The sequence below is a fragment of the Eubalaena glacialis genome, chromosome 7, assembly GCF_028564815.1.
Source record: "Eubalaena glacialis isolate mEubGla1 chromosome 7, mEubGla1.1.hap2.+ XY, whole genome shotgun sequence".
Taxonomy (NCBI): domain Eukaryota; kingdom Metazoa; phylum Chordata; class Mammalia; order Artiodactyla; family Balaenidae; genus Eubalaena; species Eubalaena glacialis.
Genome location: NC_083722.1, coordinates 112,894,920 through 112,915,032, shown reverse-complemented (window position 1 = coordinate 112,915,032; position 20,113 = coordinate 112,894,920). Strand labels below are relative to the sequence as shown.

General features: G+C 60.8%; 1 protein-coding gene across 1 annotated transcript; it reads left to right on the top strand.

Moving 5' to 3' along the window:
- The first annotated feature begins 6,715 nt into the window (after positions 1 to 6,715).
- KLF15 (KLF transcription factor 15) lies at positions 6,716 to 19,900 on the top strand. Its single transcript, XM_061197390.1, has 3 exons — positions 6,716 to 6,876; positions 10,845 to 11,942; positions 18,815 to 19,900. Exons 2-3 carry the CDS (start codon positions 10,870 to 10,872, stop codon positions 18,975 to 18,977), a joined length of 1,236 nt encoding a protein of 411 aa, XP_061053373.1. The 5' UTR covers positions 6,716 to 6,876; positions 10,845 to 10,869; the 3' UTR covers positions 18,978 to 19,900.
- Positions 19,901 to 20,113: the final 213 nt, after the last annotated feature.

The following is a 20,113-nucleotide window of genomic DNA, read 5'->3' as shown; positions in this document are numbered from 1 at the left end:
ATAACTTTAAAACATCCTTGTCAGTTGGATGAAAGGATATGTTGTTTCAGTTTGTGTTTCTTTGATCAAGTGGTGAGGTTAGAAATTTCCCTTGGCGTGTACAGGCCGTTTCCACGTCTGCTTACCTCTGTTTTTCACATGAGCCAGCGTTTCCCTCACTGGTTTGAAGCGAGGAGGAATCCCTCCCGACTCTGGCCTTCAGGGCAGCCCAGGACTCTTGCGCGGACCCCCCTCTCTGGGAAGCCGGCCGGCGTGTGCCCCTCGGCAGTCACTTCCCAGCCCCACCCTTGGTTCCTTGCTGTTTGCCCTGAACGGGTGACAGCCAGTGACCCTGGATGCTCAGGACGGGCATCTGGGGAGAGGGGATGGGCGGTGAGGCTTCAGTTGGCCTGAAATGCACATGCTGACCCTGGAGGACTTTAGCCGGGCAAGAGTGACTCATTAACCCCCGTCACCCCGTCAACACCCCCTCCAGGAGGGCCCGGGCCTGGTGGGGGCGGGGGCAGGGGCGGTTTCCATCTGCCTCTGTTTCTGAACGTGAACCCGATTCCCGCCCAGTGCACACTGAGCTCAGCTGTGGACTTTTACACTTTCCATCTGACCTTCCATTTGGTTCTCAGAGGTGTCCACTCTGCGGATCAGCCCCACTTGGGTTTTCGTGAAGATGTTGAAGTTTTTCCATTTTCAGGAGCCCTCTCTGGTTCTCTGACAGCTCCTGTCTCACAGCGGTTGGTCTTGTGTCATAGATTCACCCCGCGGCGCCGTTGTCGCCCCCCACCCGCCCACCTCCGGGCCTCAGCCACAGGTCTGGGAGCTGCTTGCAGCCCGATTTCACAAGTCCTTCAGCTGCCTTAGAAGACCTGTGGGTTCAGAGTCCTCCCAACACAACCCCTCAGAGGTGGTTTTGGCCAAACTCTCGGTGCCGAGGAGAAAACAAACCCACGGGGGGTGGGGACCAACCCAGGTCTCTGGGCTCCCGGCTCCGCCTGCCCCTTCCCAGCGGCCGGGGCTCTTGTAGGTGGTTGTGAGTCACCAGGTGGGAGGGCAGTGCCCAGTGCAGGGAGCCTGGGCTCCGCATGTGGAGCAGGACAGACCCCCCCCCCTTATTCACGACGCTGCTGCTTCCAGTCTCTGAGCCACCTCCGTCCTGACGCCCCACAGTGCCCTGGCTCAGCCCGGGTCGACGGTCATTGCTTGACCTGCAGAGCCATGACCTCCGCTCCTCACTCGCCCAGCCTGGGTACAGCAGGCTCCTCCAGAGCTGCGGGGCGAGGACAGGAAGGGCCCAGCGACCGAGGACATGGGATGGGTGGATGCCAGGCGTCACTGCCCGAGCTGTGCTTCAGCCCTTTCCTGCCCCCACCCCCTTCCCCACCTTGTTAGGGAACCTCTCTAGATCCTTCCCCTGCCCTCCCAACCCCAGGGTCTCAAGCCTTCTCCAGGAAGCAGCAGACCTCCCAGACTCCCACTACTTTGATATTTTCTGGTGGAACCGGGGCACCACCTCCTGCTGGCTGTGTGATCCTGAGTAAGTGACCTCTCTATGCCTCTGTTTTCCCATCTGTAAAATGGACCTAGTAGGAGAGGAGTTATGGGGGTTGAATAAAATCATGTGTTTCAAGAGCATAGCACAGCGCTGGGCCCCCTTGCTGCCCTTGCCCACTGAACCTTTGCCCAGGGGCTCCTGCCCCATCCAACCAGCGTGTCCATTACACTGTTTCCCAAGAGGACTCCTTCCTCCTCTGTCTCTTTGCCGGGGGTGGTGGGGGCGCGGCAGCCACCTTCGAGGAGAACACCTTTCTGTGACATCGAGGCTGTGTAAATGCTGCACTGACCACTGTGGGGTGTGAGTGGAACCGCTTGTCCAGGTGGCCTGCAGGGTGGTGTGGGCCTGCGGTCTGCCTTTGCTGCATCCAGCTGTACTGGGAGGAAAGGGAATGCACAGTGTCCAGCAGCCCAGCTCGGCAGCCCGGAGACAAGGACAGGGAAAGGCATCTGCAATGAGGTAGGCGTGGGTTCCAGCTCTGCCTTTGCGCTGCATGTGCTGTGTGACTTTGGGTGAGTTGCTCTACCTCTCTGGCTTCAGCTTTCTTTTCTGTAAAATGCAAAGAGTTGAGGCAGTCATGGCTGGCCTGTGTGTCACAGCACCAGGCCCGGCGTGCAGTGGGCCCTGTCTCAGAGCATGTGGCTGTGAAGTGCCCAGCGTAGGCTCGGCACGTGGTGGGTCTAACCAGGACCTGGTCAGGCTGCTAGAGACCCCCTGCTGGGAGGCAGCTAAAGTTCCCTCCCGGGCCAGTGATGGTGGGTGGGTGAGTCGGCCGGAACTGGGTGACGAGGAAGGTCTGGCGACTGTGATTGGCTCTGCCGCCACCATGACGTGATTGCTCAACGTGACCTTCCGAAGGGCCAGGAGCAGGGCCTCGAAGGCCCTCTGCCTTGTGTCAGGGTTGGGGCAGATGTCTGCCCAGCTTGGGTGGTCTCTTAGCGGAGGGGCTGATTTGCACCACGTCTTCTCTATCCTCCCCGCCAGCTCCACGAGCACGGTCCAATATGGCAGCAGCCACATGTGGTACCTTACTGGACAACAGGGATGGAGGGAACATTCTCCATCACAGAAAGTTCTACTGGACACTCACCCCCCAACGCTGACACAAGCTGGATGCTGCGGGCTTACCAGGATGACTAAGAAATGACCCAGCCCCCAAAGAGCTCAGCCATCCGTTTGTCAGACACTAAGCAAGGCCCTTCCAGGTGCAGGAGGTTATTGTGAAACCGAGATGTATACGTTCCCTACCTTCACAGAGCTTCCTGTCCTGCACATGGACAACTGGCTCCCAAACAGAGACTCAAAGTAATTCGGGCTTAAACAACGGAGACTTTTATTTTCGCTCCTGAAAGCCCACGTTGGAGAGGCAGCTCTGCTCTGGGACACTGTCTGGGTCTGGATACCTTGGACCTGTCACTCCCCACCCTTGTCTGCGTCCTGCCTTCCAGCCAGCACAGAGGAAGGACTTGGAAAGAGGCTGCCCTTCCCTTTGCAGGGAACTCAGAGGCACTGCCCACACTTCCTGCTGGTCAGCCGCAAGGGAGGCTGTGAAATGCAAGCTTTCTTCAGGGCAACTCTGCTCTGCTGAGAACTGGGAGTTCTAGGAAGGGGAGAGTGAGTATGTGAGGACTTTGCTACAGAGGGACAAGCATGAACTAAATGAGCACACACATAAGTGGACAAACCTTGAGGAATGCTTTGAAGGAGAGGTACATGGTGTTGGGAGAGCATAGGAAGGAGTCCAGGAAGGCTTCCCTGAGGAAGTGGCATTTGAGTTGTGATGTAGAGAATGAGTAGGAGCTAATGGGGAAGGAGGGTCACAGTGTCCACAAGAAGGGCAGCAGTGGGTGCAAAGGCCCTGTGGTCGGAGGGGGCATAGCCTTCTCAGGATACCTAAGAACCCCTGGTCGATGAAGGTCACAGAGGTCTTCTGCAGATGGGGGATGAATTCCCTAAGAAGGAGCTCCATGGGGCTGGGGGTCAGAGATATCTACTCAGTTCCAGGCACTTTTCTAAGTTCTGTACTAATTAATTCATTTAATGCTTGAACAACCCATGAAGTCGTACCTGTGTGGTTCTCATCTTCAGAGAAGCAGACGCCAAGAAGGGATTAGACATGCGACAGACTTACGGGACTGTCTTGGTTCACTCGACAGACACTTCTGAAGTGTCCTAGGTTCTGGGGATACAGCAGTGAAGAAAAAAATCCAAGTCCATGTTCTTAGGGACCTTGTCAGATAGTGGGAGAGACAGGCAATCAACAAATAAGAATATAAATGTTTCACTTTGTTTGCCATCTCTGTTTTGAAGAGCAGCACCTGGCCTCTTTCTCTTCTCCTTGGCAAGGAATTCCTGGTAACAGATTCTGCCCGCTACATCAGGGGAGTTTTCCTCCCCTGACAGGACCTGGGTTAAGCGCTACATGTAGCCGGGCAGGTGGACCTTTAGGCACTTGAGCTGCCAGGGTTCCCATTCATTGACTCACTCACTCATTCATTCATTCATTCAGCCAACCCAAGTCGATGGAGCCCCTCCTCTACTCCAGGCCCTGTGCCACGAAGGACAGGCACGTGAGCCCCGAGCTAGCCTGCAGGTGGGATGCAAGGGTGAGATGGGACTACATCCTTAAGGAAGTTAAGGGGGAGCTGATATCTGAGGGATGAATGGGTTTAACCAGGCCAAGGTGGTGCTGGAGCGGGGGTGAGAAGGAGCCAGGTAGGAGGCACCTGTACAAAGCAGCTCCCTGGAAGCTAGTCAGGGGTGTTCTGGGTCTCTTTGGGGACAACTGGTCTCCTAATTTCGCCAGTGACCAACTCCTTAACCTGTTTGGCATAGATTTCTCAGGACTGTTTAATTTCTCTCAAGCTGACCATGCTTCCTTTAAGTCTTCCAGAAATTCATTAATTCAACAATTGAGCACTTACTGTGTGCTTGGTGCTGGAGATATGAAGGGACCAAATGGACAGAAATCACTACTTTGGTGGAATTTACACTCTATGGGAGGAGACAAAAAGCAAATGAAACAAAATGTAAAATATATAATATGTTAGCACGGAATAAGCACCAAGAAGAAAAGTTCAACAGGATAGGGAAAGAGGAAATATTAGGGAGAGTGTGAACATTTTAGATTGGGTGGTCAAGGCAGGGCTCCCTGAGAAGGTAACAGTTGAACGGGTGATACAGCCACGGGGGGAAGAGCTTATAAAGGCAGCAGAAACAGGAAGTGCAAAGGCCCTGAGGTGGGATTGTGTCTGGTATGTCGGAGGGGACACAGGGGGCCATTGTGGTTGGAGGGATGTGAGCAAGGGGGAGAGGAGTACAGGGAAGGTTGGGGTCAGGATGGGGGCCGACCCTGTAGGGCACTGAAGGCAGTGGTGAGGTGGGAGCCATGGAATGTTCTGAGTCAAGAAGGGACGTGATCTGACTCAGGTTGTAACACAGCATCTTGGCTGTTTTTCAGTTTCTTTTTTTTTTTTTCCTCCAGTTTTATTGAGATATAATTGACATATGTCACTGTATAAGTGTAAGGTGTACAACATAATGGTTTGACTTACATATTTTGTGAAATGATTACCACAATAAGTTTAGTTAGCATCTCATATGAATACAATAAAAGCAAAATCAAAAAGAGAAACAAAAAGGTTTTTTTCCTTGTGATAAGAACACTTAGGATCTACTCTCTTAATGACTTTCATATATAACACACAGCAGTGTTAATTATATTTATCATGTTGTACATTACATGCCGAGTACTTATTTATCTTATACCTGGAAGTTTGCACCTTTCGACCACCTTCCTCTAATTCCACCCCCTCACCTTCCTTTGGTAAATCTGATCTCTTTTCCTATAATTTTGTTTTTGTTTCTGGTTTAGATTCCACATATAAGTGAGACTATACAGTGCTTGTCTTTCCCTGCTCAGCTTCTTACTAGCCTGTGCCGAAGCTTCCTTGTGTGCTGAAGCTATGGCTGTGTCTTTGTTTCCAAGCTTCTTCTGACCTTTCGGTGTGATTTTCACCAAAGAGATGGGGGACACTGGCCTGAGAGTGTGTGAGGAGCAAAGGACCAATGACAGGCAGGGATGTGCCCGACTCTCACCTGCACAGAGACAAGGCAGTGAGCTCGAACCCTCCAGACCTCTGTCTCTTCTATAAGAATGGGTGAACTCCGTCTGTTCTGCGGATTCTGGCCATGGCCTCCACAAACGTTCAGACAGTGCACACAGCATCATTATCATCCTCATCCTCAACGCTAGTGTCCTCCAAACCCACCGGCCAAGCCCCAGTTTGGCTCCTCGTGGTAGCAGGAGCTGCATCCCTGGCCCTGCTGTGTGCACGGGGAGGGCCCCGGGATGCAGGATCCAGTGCCCGGCATGTACTTAGGAGCCCAGACCCCCAGCATTCCAGAGAGCCTGGACAGGTCCTGGCTATCAGTTCCGGTTCTAGCAGTGTCCTGGGGAGGAACGGAAACGCTCTCCGCCTCCCAAGCCAGGAAGGGAAAGGATGCAAGCTCCGTAGAAGGCGCTCTCTGCCCACCATCCTGGTTGTCCGGAAGATGCCTTCTCGGGGCAGACGGACGGGCCTGCTCACCCCTCCTCCCTCCTTACCAGCTGTGTGTCCGGGAGGACCACGGCCTCAGAGTCCTCTTCATCTGTGAAATGTTGGCTGAGGATCCGACAGGTGTGGTTAAAGGGCACGCTGGGTGCGCGGCCGCCTCAGCTCACGTGTCTCCTGGGCCGCTCACTCTGCGCCTCGCGCTTCCTGTCTCCGAGGGGCTGCTGCGGACGCCAGCGAGCGCGCTCTCCCGAGGGGGCTGGAGGCTCACCTGGCCGGACACCCGCCCGCATCTCTCCAGCAGCGTCCCCGACAAGTCCTGGCTTTACCTGTTGGCCCGCCCGGGGTTGCAGGTGGGAGCCGGGGAGAGCGGGTCGGGCCGGGGATGCCCCGCGGCGCCCACCCCGCGTGGGCCCTTCTCGGAGCCCCACGTTCTCACCTGGGCTAGAGCCTCGGGAACAGACACCGCGGCCGCCGCGAGTCCGCTGCGAAGGGAGGGGGCCGGAGGGGGCGGGGCCGGGGCGCGTGACGCGCGGCGCGGGCCAATGGGGCGCGCGCCCGGGGCCGAGCCTCCTGCGAGCCTTCGCGGCGCCCGCCGCGTCACGTGAGCCCGGGAGTGAGCGCCGAGCGGGCGGCGGCGGCGGGGGCTCCGCCGCAGCGACGCGGGCCGGGGCGAGCAAGAGGGAGTGCAGGACGCGCGGCCGCCGCCCCCAGCGCAGCCCGCAGGGCCCCGGGACCGCCGGGCCTGGCCGCCGGCCGGCCGTGCGCCGAGTTCAGGTGGGAGCGGCGCGGCGAGGACGGACGCGAGTGGACCGGGCCTGGCGCGCAGGGGGCTGGCGGGGCGCAGGCGAGCTCGGGGGGCGCGGGCGGGCCTCTGCACGCCAGGCCGGGCGCCCGCACGGCTGTCCCAGGCTCCGCGTGAGCGTCGGAGGAAATGTCGGAGGAGCGGGGTAGCCCCGCGCGGGGCCGGGGGCGGACAGGCTGGTGGGTCAGCGACCCCACGTGCCCACCGGCACTTTCCCCGCGCGGGCCGGTCCGCTGCCTAGGCGCCTGGCCCCGCGTGTCCGTGCGCGCCTCGCGGGCCGGCCTCCCATATGGCGGGCGCGACGGGGCCTGCGGGCGGGCGGGCGCGCGGCGGGGAGGGGCGGAGGGGTTACTGTCGGTCACCGCCGCCGGCCCGCGGGAGGGGGCGCGGGCCGAGGGCTCGGTGCCCCGCGGGCGGCGCCCCAGGCTCCGCCTGCCCCCCTTTCCCACACACGTTCCCACACACGCGGGGACACCACGCGGCTCCACGCGCGAGTGTGTCGCGGACGCCCCTCCCGGCTCTCACCACGCCCCGCACACGCAGTCACACGGCAGGAACTCGCACCCCCGCGCGGTTAGCGGAGCGGGGAAGCAACCCCGCTCGCCGCAGCGGTCCGCTCGCTCTCCCTCCCCTCGGTCGGCCCCCTGTGGACCCTCCCCCCCCCACCCCCGCTGTTTTCTGGCCCGGGTGACAAAACCCCCAAGTGCCTGAGCCCCTGAAATCACTTCCCCCCAAGGGTCGGGTGGCTCGTGGGGAGCCCCGTCGCCCCACAGGTGCGAGGACGCTGGGCTCGCGACTTTGGGGCCTGCGGGCGGCGCGGGAGTGGAGACTCTTATTTTGAAGGGCGGCCCCCGCCCGCCGCCCCCGTGATTTGCACGCTGACCCAATGGAAGGCCCTTGGCCGGCGCTTGGCTTGTTATCAATTACATGTTGTTCCTGCAGCCGCTGTGTCCCCGGGAGGATAAACAGCAGGCCTGGCCGGGCCGGGGAGGGGCGGAGTCCGGAACAGGGCGTCCCTCCCCCTGCACGCAGCCTGCGTCTCTGGCCGTGCCACGTGCTGCTGTGTTTCAGGGCCGGCGCCCGGCGCCCCGCAGCCCCTGCTGGGCTCTCAGTGCCTGCGTCCGCCCGGGCCGATGAGCTCTGCGTTAGGACCCACGCGGTCTGCTGCTGCTTCCCCACCCCCCTCCCCGCCCCACCCCTTTCACTCAGTCAGCAAAGTTCTGCAAGGTCCTGTTTCAGACTCTGGGGTAACAGTCAGAACGGCTTATATTCTGGTGGGGAGGTAGACAGAAAATGAGGTACACAAATACATAACTAAGATAGTTTTGGGCAGTGGCAACTGTTATGCGATGTGGGGTGGTTTAACAGAGGGTGGTCAGGGAGGTCCCACGGGGAGTGACTTATGAGCTGAGATCTAAGTAAGGCACTGCCTCCTAGAGTGCTGGGGAAGAGGGGTCCACGGAGGAGAAACAGCCGGGGCCCTGGCCTGAGGCCATGAAGCTGGTGAGCTTGGGGCACAGCCAGTGTGAGCGGGCAGGTGGAGCTGAGGTCTGGGGCGGATAGGCAGGGTCCAGGTTCTGGGCTGCTGGGACGAGATTGGGTCCCATTTCCTTGGGAATCTATAAGTTTCCTCCTACCCCGCCCTACTGTACTTATTTATTTCCCCCTCTATTTCTTTGGTATCATTTAATCTGTGAATATCTCAGTTTACATCTCTAAAATGTAAGGCGTCCTTTGAAAAGTATGTACCAACCACAATACATTTAAAAATATTAACTGTAATTCCTTAATATCATGGAATATTCAGTTAGTGATCACATTTCGGGGGAGAGTTTCAAGGGCAGGAACACGGCCCAGTCTGCCCCTTACCGCCTCAGTCCTGGTTCCAGGAAAGCTAGAGTCCCCGGATTCCTAAGCATCACAGCAGAGGGGCAGAAAGACCACATACTCACCCACTGAGGCTAACCCTGAAGGCTAGTGCTGACGGGCATCTGCATGAACGCCTGCCCCTGTAGTGAGTGCTCAGCATGTGCTACCTCATCGGTGTTACAAAAACCCAGGAACTAGGCACAGTTGGCAGGTTCCCCATCCAACACATGGCACAGAGAGGTTGTGCCACCTGCCCAAGGTCACACAGCTGGTAAGTTGCAGAGGCAGGAGCTCAGCGTGGGCGACAGGGGAGAGGGGGTCTCAGGCTGAGTGTGGACTCTGTTCTTCACATTATCTGGCATTTTCATTCCTTCTCAGCACCCGATTTGGTGAATAGTGTATGGTTTTAAAGTCCCAGTTTTAAATCCTTAGCTGAATATTTAAAACCAAAAGGCCAAACGTTCTCCTGCAAAACTGCCCTGGGTGCAAACCTGCCACCTTGCCTTAGCTTCCTGGAGCTCTGTGAAGCTTCCTGGACACGGTCATCAGAGCATGGAACAGATGGGAAAATGAGGTTTGGGAGAGCGAGGCCTTGCCCAAGGTCACAGCTGATGATGACCTGGCTCTGGGAGGTCCCTGCCCCTGGTTGGGCCTGTTGACCGTTGGGCAGTGCTGGGTGCCAGGTGCAGGACTGGTGCTCGAGACAGAGCAAGGGGGTGGGTGCAGATGTGATGCCAGGCAGCAGAGACTCTCTGGCTTTGGGTGCAGAACACCCTTTCCTCAACCTCAGCAAACACCCCGCTATGGTCACTGGGTGGGGACAAAGGTCCGCAGAGGTGGCCCTGTCACAGCCAGACACTGTTGACTCTCCTTGGACACCGGACCCAGCATGGCCTTCAGCTTCCCCCTCTCCTCTCTGCTGACGTTCTCTGAGCCCCTCCTGGGCACCAGCTGCCTCACCAGGAGCTGGGGACACAGCCGCGACCCGACGGCCCAGCCTGCCCTCATGGAGTCCCTGGTCCAGTAGGGAGACGGGCGTGAGCTGGGCCTTCCTGAGGTGGTGAGTGCTCCAGGGGGCGCAGGCCAAGGGGTCCTATCTCCCACGCAGCGGGCAGTTGTGAAGTCAAAGGAGCTAATAGCTGGGCTCTGGGACCTGGGTGCATTCTGCTTCCTGGAGTTACCGCCACGGGGCATGGCCCTTGCACCGCTAGTAAAGCCCCGGGAAGGTGCCGACCCAGTTGAGAGCGTTTTGTGAAGGCCTGTCCCTGCCTTCCCTGATTCACAGAGCAGGCAGCTGAGACAGGAGGGGTCCGAGAACTGGAGGGTGGGGGGCTGCCCCCCTTCAGATGGGGAAACAGCCCGTGAGGGCGTCTAATTTTTCGCCTCCAACTAGACTTGCCTGATTAAAATACAAACTGCCCAGTTATATTTGCATCTCAGATGAAATAATTCTGTAATATAAGCCTGCCCCATCCAGCGTTTGGACACACTTATATTAAAAGTTGCTCATTGTTTAGAAGCTGAGTTTCAAGTTTAACTGGGTGGCCTTTATTTTTATTTGCTTAATCTGGCAACCCTACCCAAGCTGCAGCAACACGGGGGTCAGAGGGCAAGTGGCCATTCTCCTACCCCCTCCAGTGATTCTGCAGGAATGAGGCTGAGGTCAGTTGTCCTTGGGATGGCAGTGGCTCTGCTCAGCTGGACAGGGGTGCCGCCTGGCTGTTCGGGGTGCAGAGAGCCTCCTCACACGCTCACCCTCTCCCTCCCATGCACTCACACCCAGTCACTTGCAGACACACGCATGTTCCTTCCCAGAATTGTTCTGGAAAATCTCTGTGCAACCACAAGAGCCGGGTTGTGCAATGGGCTTGGAGAGCACTTTTGCAAACAGGTGGTGCAATTTCAGAAAACACTCTTGCAGACAGAGTTCTCCCGTGAGCCAGGATGGACGCAGGACCCAGACGTTCGGCAGTGGGAGGCTGTGGCTGGCCACAGAGTGGGGTCAGGCGCCCCCGAGGTGGCGGGTGAGCGTGCTGCCCTCCTGACTGGGCCTCCTCCTTCCTCTCCGCAGCCGCCCCCGGCACGGCCAGGCCAGCATGGTGGACCACTTGCTTCCAGTGGACGAGACCTTCTCGTCGCTGAAGTGCCCCGTTGGCTATCTGGGTGACAGGCTGGCTGGCGGGCGGGCATACCACATGCTGCCCTCGCCCCTCTCGGAGGACGACAGTGACGCCTCCAGCCTCTGTTCCTGTGCCAGCCCTGACTCGCAAGCCCTTTGCTCCTGCTACAGCGGCGGCCCCGGGGCCGAGGGCCAGGACAGCATCTTGGACTTCCTGCTGTCCCAGGCCACGCTGGGCGGCGGCGGTGGTGGCAGCGCTGGGGCCAACGGCAGCCCCATGGCCTGGGGGACCTGGCGGAAAGCACCGGCACCTGTGAAGGGGGAGCATTTCTGCTTCCCCGAGTTTCCTGTGGGAGACCCCGATGACGTCCCGAGGCCCTTCCAGCCCACCCTGGAGGAGATCGAAGAGTTTCTGGAGGAGAACATGGAGCCAGGGGTGAAGGAGGCCCCAGAAAGCAACAGCAAGGACTTGGAGGCCTGCGGCCAGCTCTCCGCCGGGCTCCACAGGAGCCACCTCCATCCTGGGGCCGGTGGGAGAGAGCGCTGTGCCCCCCCGCCGGGAGCTGGTGTGGGCGGCAGCCAGAGCCCAGGTGGGGGTCCCGCCCCCGACGGCCCAATCCCCGTCCTGCTGCAGATCCAGCCGCTGCAGGTGAAGCAGGAGTCTGGCGTCGAGCCCGTCTCCCCCGGGCAGGCCGCTGAGAGCGTCAAGGTGGCCCAGCTCCTGGTCAACATCCAGGGGCAAACCTTCACGCTGGTGCCCCAGGTGGTGCCCTCCTCCAGCTTGAACCTGCCCTCCAAGTTCGTGCGCATCGCCCCTGTGCCCATCGCCGCCAAGCCCATTGGGTCGGGACCCCTGGGGCCCGGCTCCGCCGGCCTCCTCATGGGCCAGAAGTTCCCCAAGAACCCGGCAGCAGAACTCATCAAAATGCACAAGTGTACTTTCCCCGGCTGCAGCAAGATGTACACCAAAAGCAGCCACCTCAAGGCTCACCTGCGCCGGCACACGGGCGAGAAGCCCTTCGCCTGCACCTGGCCGGGCTGCGGCTGGAGGTCAGTATGGCTATGGCGGTGGCAGGCCGAGCGTCTCCACGCCCCTGGGTGTGCTGCCTAGGCTACATTCCCCACCCTTAGATAAGACTGCTTAGGAAGGGGAGAGAGGGGTGGGCAGCGGCAGGGCCAGAGCTGGCACACCGCCCAGAGGTTTCCTCGTGCCTCCAGATCCCTGGTCTGCAGTCTCACGGTGACCAGGTGAGGCTGCACCCGTGCTGGAGGAGAGGGGCTGGGCCACGCAGAAGGGCTCTCGTGGTAGTGACGGGGCAGCTCAGAATAGTGCAGGGTGGCTGCAGCCGTGTGCACCGCTCCTCGTGCCTCAGGGTGCCCCCAAGGGTAAGTACCACTCTTACCCCCCTTTACGCCTGAGCAAGCAGAGGCTCAGAGCAGCTAAGTAACCTGCCCAAGGGCACGCCACTTTGCAGAAGGGATTTGAAACCAGGGGTCAGATTAGAGAAGTCAGCCTGAAAAGGCTGCTTCCCCGACCAGAGGCACCAGCTGTCTTTACAGAGTCCTGGGGCACCTGGGCTGCGCTTCCCACAGGGGACCTGGCGGTGGGTTTGGGAAGCCAAAAAGGCCAAGGGAGAGGGAGGACCAGGCTAGGGGTGCTGCACTGAGGGCGGGAGGCTCCTTCCAGGCTCTCGACTCTGTGGCACCATGGGGGAAACCAGCTCTCCAAGGGGTAGGGGCGGGGGCTTGCCCAGGGTTCCCCAGCCCATGAGAGGCCAAGCTGGGCGGCACCCCTGTGGCTCTCCCCCAGGCCCCCGGGGGGGCTCACCTTCCCGGAGGGCACGTCCACCTTTTCCTGAAGCTCAGGCAGCAGGTCAGGAGCCGACACGCTCAGGGGTTCCCCCGGCGGCTCTCCCCTGTTTAGGACACCCTCCCTGCAGGAAGCTAGCTTGCCCGGGAGGTGCGTGTGCTGCCGACACAGTCTGGGTCTTGGCTGGTGCGGCTTCCGTGTGTGTGTGTGTGTGTGTGTGTGTGTGTGTGTGTGTGTGTGTGTGTGTGTGTAGCAACAGGCACGCTCTTCCGTGTGCAGAACCGGACCTCACGAGGGGCGTGTGGCTGTGTGTGCGGGCTCGTGTCTGCACCTTGCCGTCTCCACGTGGGTCTCTGCTGCGTGACCAAATGTGATGGTGCGTGTGCGCGTGGCACGTTTGTACCCTGGGCGTGTGTGTGCATGGGTGCACGCGGCACACGGGGGGCAGTTTGCAGCTTTTGTTTCCTGCTGGGATCTCATCTGAGAGCACCTGAGAGTTGGCCCCCTGGGCAGAGGTGCTGGCCGCAGAGTCCCGGCTGGCCAAGGCTGTGGCGTGGCTGGGAGCTGTGACCTGAGTGTTGGATGTGATGCTGGCGGCCCCTCGCCATGGAGCGCTGAGCTGGCCAGAGAAGGGGCTTTTCCAAAGGTGCCCACAGACCTGAGGGCTTCTTCCAGAGCCCCAGCCCCAGCCCCACGGGCCTCCCGCCTCCCGGAGAGCCTCAGGCCGGGGGGCCGGGTGTGCTTGCAGGGCAGCTTGTGGGGCCTGTGGGCTGGCGGGGTGCCATGTTCAGTGGTCAGACTCGGGGCCGTGCAGGGGCTCAGCTGCAGGAGAGGGCGTCCTGACGCCTGGGGTGGGGCAGCCAGTGGCGACGGTCGGAGCCCCAGCCCCGATCTGCCGCTCCCGCGTTGCCCTCCAGTGGTCCCCTGGGCGAGCCTCCGTCTCCCATCTGGAAAGTGAGGACTTGCTCCCTGCCACTGCCTGCCAGGGCTGTGCGCGCAGGGGTGCACAGCAGCGCCCCTTCGCAGAGGTTGTGCGGTCACTCTCATACGAGGTCAGAGTGTGAGAAGGACCCGGAAGGGGTTGGGCCCGGCTTCCACGTGGGCGGCACCCTGGGTCGGAGGCACCCAGGACTCCCAGGCCTCGGCCTGCATTCTCCTCGTGGCGGGGCTGGGCTGTGGAGACGTGGGGCGGCCTCACCTTCCCAGGCACTGTCCCCGGCCTCTGCTGACTGTTGGGAAGGGGCCCCTCCGTTCAGAGTGAGGCTGGGCGGAGCCGCAGGGAGGGAAGGTGTGGTCAAGGCCACCCGCCGGCCCGCGCCACTGGGAGGAGAGGACCTGCGCCCTTCTGGGCTGCCCCAGAGAGCAGACCCTCAGCCCACAGTGCTTTACAGGGGGGCACACTCAGCCCCGGCACGGTGGCCTCAGAGGGACTGAGTTCCCCATGGGAGGAGCTGTATGAGCCAGAATGGGATGTATGGTGGGGATTCAGCTCTGCCACTGTCTGAGCCCTTGCACGGGTCTTGCCCAGGACCCCCTTGGCAAGGGCAGGCATGGTGGGTGCCTGGCACAGTGAGGTCTCCCCGGACCCCCCTGGGAGCCGTCCCTGCCGTCAGCCACTCCTGGAGCTTCTCCCAGGTGTGGGTCTGGCCTTCATGGGGTCACATGTGGCAGACGCACTGCCTGGCCGGGAGCTGAGGGCGCCCCCCCCACCCCCCGCCTTGGAAGGGCTGTTTCTCCCCGGTTGGTCTTCAGGGATCCTGAACCCCTGGGAATGTGCACGTGACGTGAGTGTCCCTTAAATATGGTCGTAGCCTCCAGCTGAGGGACAGAGATGGAGGGAGTCCTTTCAGCAGTTGGGTGGGAGGATAGATGGGCTTTGGGGCAGCTCTGTTGGGACAGGACAGGGGATAACATGACAGTCACCAGCTCACAAGCACTCACTGAATGCCAGGCACTGTTCTAAGATTCTCAGAGCTGGAATTCCCTCCACAAATCCCCACACTTGCTTGCATACTTCCTTCCACGGGGGACTCATTACCTACTCTGGCCTTTAGGCCTACTTTGGTACACTTAGATTCCTATCCAAACTCCTCATTCTGGCCCACGGGCACACACGGTCTGCTCGCCAGCCTCCCCTCCGCAGCGCAGGCGCACTCGGCCTTCTCTGTGCCCCGTGTCTCCAGGGGTCTCCTCCAGTGGTGGCTGTCGTCAGTCTTGCGATGGTTCTGGCTTTGTCCTTCCCATGTCACAGGCTCTTTGAGGCCTCCCAACAGCCCCGTGATGTGTCGGCACCGTCACATTTTACAGAGGGGGACACTGAAGCCCAGAAAGATCAAGTCACGTGCCCACGGGGACAGAGCACACCCCACCCACGCTGTGGCCAGCACACTTCTCCCACCTGCAGCCCCAGGCCCTCACCCTCTCCCCGGGCACCTGCTGTCAGTCGTGGTGGCAGGTGTCCCATCTCTTCCCCCAAGGCTGTCAGCTGCCAGGCATCAGCTTATGGGCTGGGAGAAAAGAGCGGAGGGGTGACAACAGCGAAACAAAAGCTCCTGGCGTGCTGAGAAGGCTCCATAGTCGTAGCAAGTCCACGAGCAGGCGTCAGCCTGTCGTCCCATTTTAGAGAGGGGGAAATTGCGGCCAGAGCAGTTAAGGAAGTTGTCCACTGTCACACAGCTGGTAAGTGGCAGAGCCAGGAGCTCAGCCCGCCTGCAGCCTCAGGATGTCTCTGCAGCCCCCTCCACACCTCCGGGGGGGGTGGACCTCGCCCTGAGCCAGGCCTGCCCTCCATGTGGGGAGCTCACCACCCCCAGACCCCTCTCTTCTTCCTGGTGGTCTTGGCGAGCAGTTGGCTCTTCCTTCTCTGGGGCTGGTTCTGGCATCGTGTCCTGTGCCCTCCCCTGCACACCTTTGGGCCGTGAACGGTGTCCCCCAAGGTCGTCACTGGCCCAGGTCACCAACCGCCCCTTCCTTCGGTGTCTGGTCCTGAACCCAGTATACCCTGTTCTTCCCCCGTAGTGGCGTGGTTCCGGCGCCCTGGACGGGGCTGGGGCCAGACTGTCCCTATTTGGATCTGACCGTCTAGGTAGAGCTGTTTGCCACCTTCTTAGAGACTTCCTTGCTTCACTCCCGGACGCAGTTCCGTGCAGCGGAAGTCCTGTTCCATCCACGGAGAGTGCCCTCCTGCCGCAGCTAATAGGGATACTAACGACGTCCAGCTGCCCCACGTGGCGGGAGGCCCCAGAAGGAGGCTGGCAGGCTGAGGCTGCAGAGCCAGGGACAGGACTCGAAGCTGCGGCCCCGCGGCCGCGACCCTTCCCTGCAGTCGCAGAGCCCGAGTGCTGTCGGACAGGTCGCGCACTGCACAACCGTGGGGCACCGTTCGCACCGCAGCGCTTAGCCTGACTGTTCACAGCAGTGGCTTTCTGGCTGACGGAGGGGGCGGCTCCGGAGGGTCCTCTGGACCCCTGTGCTTCCTTGTCTTGCACCCCAGCAGCACCGATCATGGTCGTGAGTCACCGGGGCCCAGCTCATAGCCGTCAAGCGATTGCCCTCCGCGCTCCTGGCCTCTGCACCCTCGCGGTCCTTGCGGCCAGTCTGCCCTCCCTGTATCCAGGGGGAGCAGCCTCAGAGAGCTTGGCGACGTGCCCGGGTGGTCCAGGCTGTAGGTAGCAGAGCCCACCTGGCCCCTGGCCCCTTCCCGTGAGGGCTGCCACACGGGAGAAAGTGGTGAGGGGGTACGGCGGGGGTCTTCTCAGGGTCCCTGTGCTATAGGGGGGTGGGGGCGTGTGGCTGGAAACAGCTCTTCTCAGGCCTGGATGTCCCCTGGCTGCCTGCCCCTCCCAGGCATCCCCCTGATGAGAGGCCGCTGTGGCCCTTGTGTCACCACTTTGGCCTCTGAGACAAGTCCTGGGAGGTGGGCAGGAATCCCAAGGACCTCACTGGACGAGAGAGGACGGACTCTTGAGGCCCAGGGCAGGTGGTGAGTTTGCTCAGGGCCACGCAGGCTCGCCGTGGTGGGGGGACCTGAGCCATCTGGCCGCCCCGCCGGCTGTGGGACCCCAGCAAGCCCCTCATCCCCTTCGAGCCCTCGCTGTGCTGGCGTCGGTCCAGGGGGGCTGGTCCTGGCTCCCTGACCGGGAGGGTGCGGCTGACCCCATGCCTCGTGCCTGGCGGGTGCGGGTCCTGCGGGGGCGTTGTTGGAGCCTTCGCCCCGGGCAGGCCTGACTCTGCTGGGGGCAGGTGGCCTGGGCTCTGGCGGCCAGGAGCCTTGATGCCGCTTCCTGCCTGCACGGGGCTGCAGTGGCACACGCCGCCTGGCTCGGCTCTGTGGAGGAGGCCGGGCCCTCTGCGGGCAGCAGGGCAGGCAGGGCGCTGTGCAGGACCTTTGCTCTGGCCTCGGCTGCTCTGTCGCTCGTGACCCTGGATCAGGGCCTCATCGCTCTGAGCCTCAGTTTCCTCATCTGGCAGACGGGCCAGTTCCTTATTGGCAAAGGTAGCCGAGAGCACTGCTCTGTGCCTGCCCCGGTTGGCTCCCTGGGACGGGAGGCAGGGCGCCAGCCTCCAAGCACAGAAGCCTGGCCGTGTTGCGCCGTGGGGCAGGACCCTGGGCACCGGAGGGGCTGAGGGATGCCGGGCCAGGCTCCGCATCTGGTGCTGAGGCCCTCCTGCCCGCCACCTGAGCCTTCCCTGGGCTTGTGCTGCTGGATCGTCCTGGCCCTCAGCAGGCTGTGGGACCAAGGCTTCCACACACAGGGTCAGGCCCGAGGTGGGCCGGCAGCCCCGGCCTGGGCTGGGCGGGGGACAGCTGCTCCGGGGCGCCACCTCACCTACCTCTCGCGCGTGGCCGCAGGCCCACGGACAGGGCTGTTGGGCCTGGTGGTCCTGTTCAGGTGTTCTTACGTGTGCACATGTTCACGTATCCATCTTTGTGGTGTGCACGTGTGTACACGTGTGAGTGCATGCACCTGTGTTCATGATGTGCATACATGTGGCATGTATGTGTGTGCATTGTGTGCGTGCGTGGTCTGGGGCTAGAGAGGACTGACTGACTGACAGCTCTCCATCCTCCCGAGGGCGCTGCCGTGTCCGCTCTTTCGCATAAATGCATGTACTGGACACCTTCCATGCGCTGGGCACTGGGCTGGCCACGGCGTGTATGTCTTTCCTCATGGAGCTGACGGTCTAGTGGCACAGACTGACATTCATGAAAAAGTTGAAAACTGAAGTTGCAACAGTGGCCGGGGCAGAAAAGAGAAGTGCCTAGTGCCATGGGAGCTGAGGATGGGATGCAGTCCTGGAGGGCTTTCCTGAGGAAGTGACATTTGAGCTGAGCTCTAAGGGATGGGTCGGAGGGAAGAGCATTCCAGACAGGGAACAGTACAAGAGTACGTGCATACGTCCTGGGGTGAGAGAGGCCAAGGGCAGGTCGTGTAGGCAGAGCACAGACGAGGAGAGCATGTGTAGGGAGGGTGGGGTCTCACTGCCAGGACCAGGGTCGGGAGTGGGGAGAGCCTGGAGTGCCTGAAGTCGGTGACAACAGCTAAGCCCTGTGGTCAGCTCGGGTCGCCTAGCAGCTGCTCCTCCCCAGAGGCCTCTGGGCTCCCAGGCTGGTGGGGGCCGCGATAGGGAGGCCGCAGGGGAACCATTTAAACCCTCAGGAGCACCTTGCAGGGGTGCAGTTTTGCTTGGGGACATCTCAGGGGGCCCAGCTTTTAGGAAAGTAGGGTCCAAGGGTCGTGGGGGCCAAGTCTGAGGGCCCTTCCTCTCCTGTGGCGGAAGCGACAGAGGAGCTGCGAGCTCCCTGCAGGGCTGGGCAGGGGCTCCTCCCTGGGCCTGTCTCCTCTCGCGGGCGGGGGCTGCCCATGCGGACACTCACAGGAGCCCCAAGTTCTGGTGTAAGGGGGGCTTGAGGCGCAGCTGCAGTCGGGGGCCTGTGGGGTCTCCAGCGGCCCTCAGGCCCCAGCACGGGCACAGGCCTGCTGTCGGCTGCTCTCGCCTCCCTGGAGGGGCCGGAGGGGCAGCGGAGGAGGGGCAGGGGGAGGGGCAGCGGAGCCCGAGCGCTCTGGCCCGGGGCTGCCGTGGTGCGGCCGCTCACCGCCCTGTCCCACAGGTTCTCGCGGTCGGACGAGCTGTCCCGGCACCGGCGCTCGCACTCGGGCGTGAAGCCCTACCAGTGCCCCGTGTGCGAGAAGAAGTTCGCGCGCAGCGACCACCTGTCTAAGCACGTCAAGGTGCACCGCTTTCCCCGCAGCAGCCGCGCGCCTCGGCCCTGACCCTGACCGGGCCGGCGCCGCCCGCCCACCCGCCCCGCCCGGTACTTCGTAGCAATAAGTTATTGGCCTCCTTCAGAGGGACTTGTCGACGTTCCAGGCCACCTTCTGGAGCCCCGGGATGCAGACCCAGCGTCTCCACCCACCCCTGCCTGGGGGTGCCCGGAGGCGGCCTGGGGGCCCTAGTGCCTTCCTGCGGCCCGGCCCCTCCCCCGCTGGGTTCCCGGCCTGGGCCAGGGCTAGCGCTCGATTGCTGGGGAAGAAGAAATGTGCAGTTTTGAAATGTCAGTTCCCGGAGGGAGCCGTGCCGGGAAGAAGGAAGTAGGCCAGAAGTCCAGGGCTGCACTGGAGTGTGAGCGTGGCTTCGTCCAAGATGCCTCCCTTGGCCTGACCCCTGGAGGGTACGGTGGGGCGGTCTGGGGTGCAGGACCTGGCCTCTGGGTGGATGTGGGATTGGGTGACAAGCCCCCTCTCGGCGAGGTGGCAGTGCATGTGCTTGAGTTAAATGTGCCGGGCAGACGGACAGGTGCAGGTCTGCCCCAGGGCGATGGTACCGGTGTGGCTCAGCCCCTCATCCTGTTTCCAGACAAATCCAGACAGCAGCCTCCGGGGTCACCTTCAGGAGGAGAGGGGAGCCGCTGCATTGCGTGTAGAAGAGCTAGATAGAGCCTCCCAAAATCCTGATTTAGAAATGCATTCCTTATTTTGTCTAGAAATTAATATCAAATGAACTAGCTTGTTTTGGAGAGGTTTATTTCACATCCTATGAATGTATGTAAATAAAATGTACATAGGTGCATCTACATAAAATCTTTTAATAACATGTCAACATTGTGTAAATTTGAAATAAAATCTATAAAGCTGGTGTACATATGTTACAATTATATATATTTTCTTTGGTCCTTCATAAAAATATATTTACTTTGCCAATAAAAAGAAAAAAGAACTTGATAACTGTGGCATTCGTGTGCTGTTTTCCTCTGCTCTGCCAGGAACGGGGGTGATTTTGGGGGCTGAGTCTCCGTGTCTGCGTCTGCAGCACTCAGGGGACCTTGGTTTGTACCCGGAGGGATACAAAGGCTACTTGGGTGTCCAGCCCCTGGTCCAGCAGTGCAGGGTCCCCACAGCCCCACTTCCAC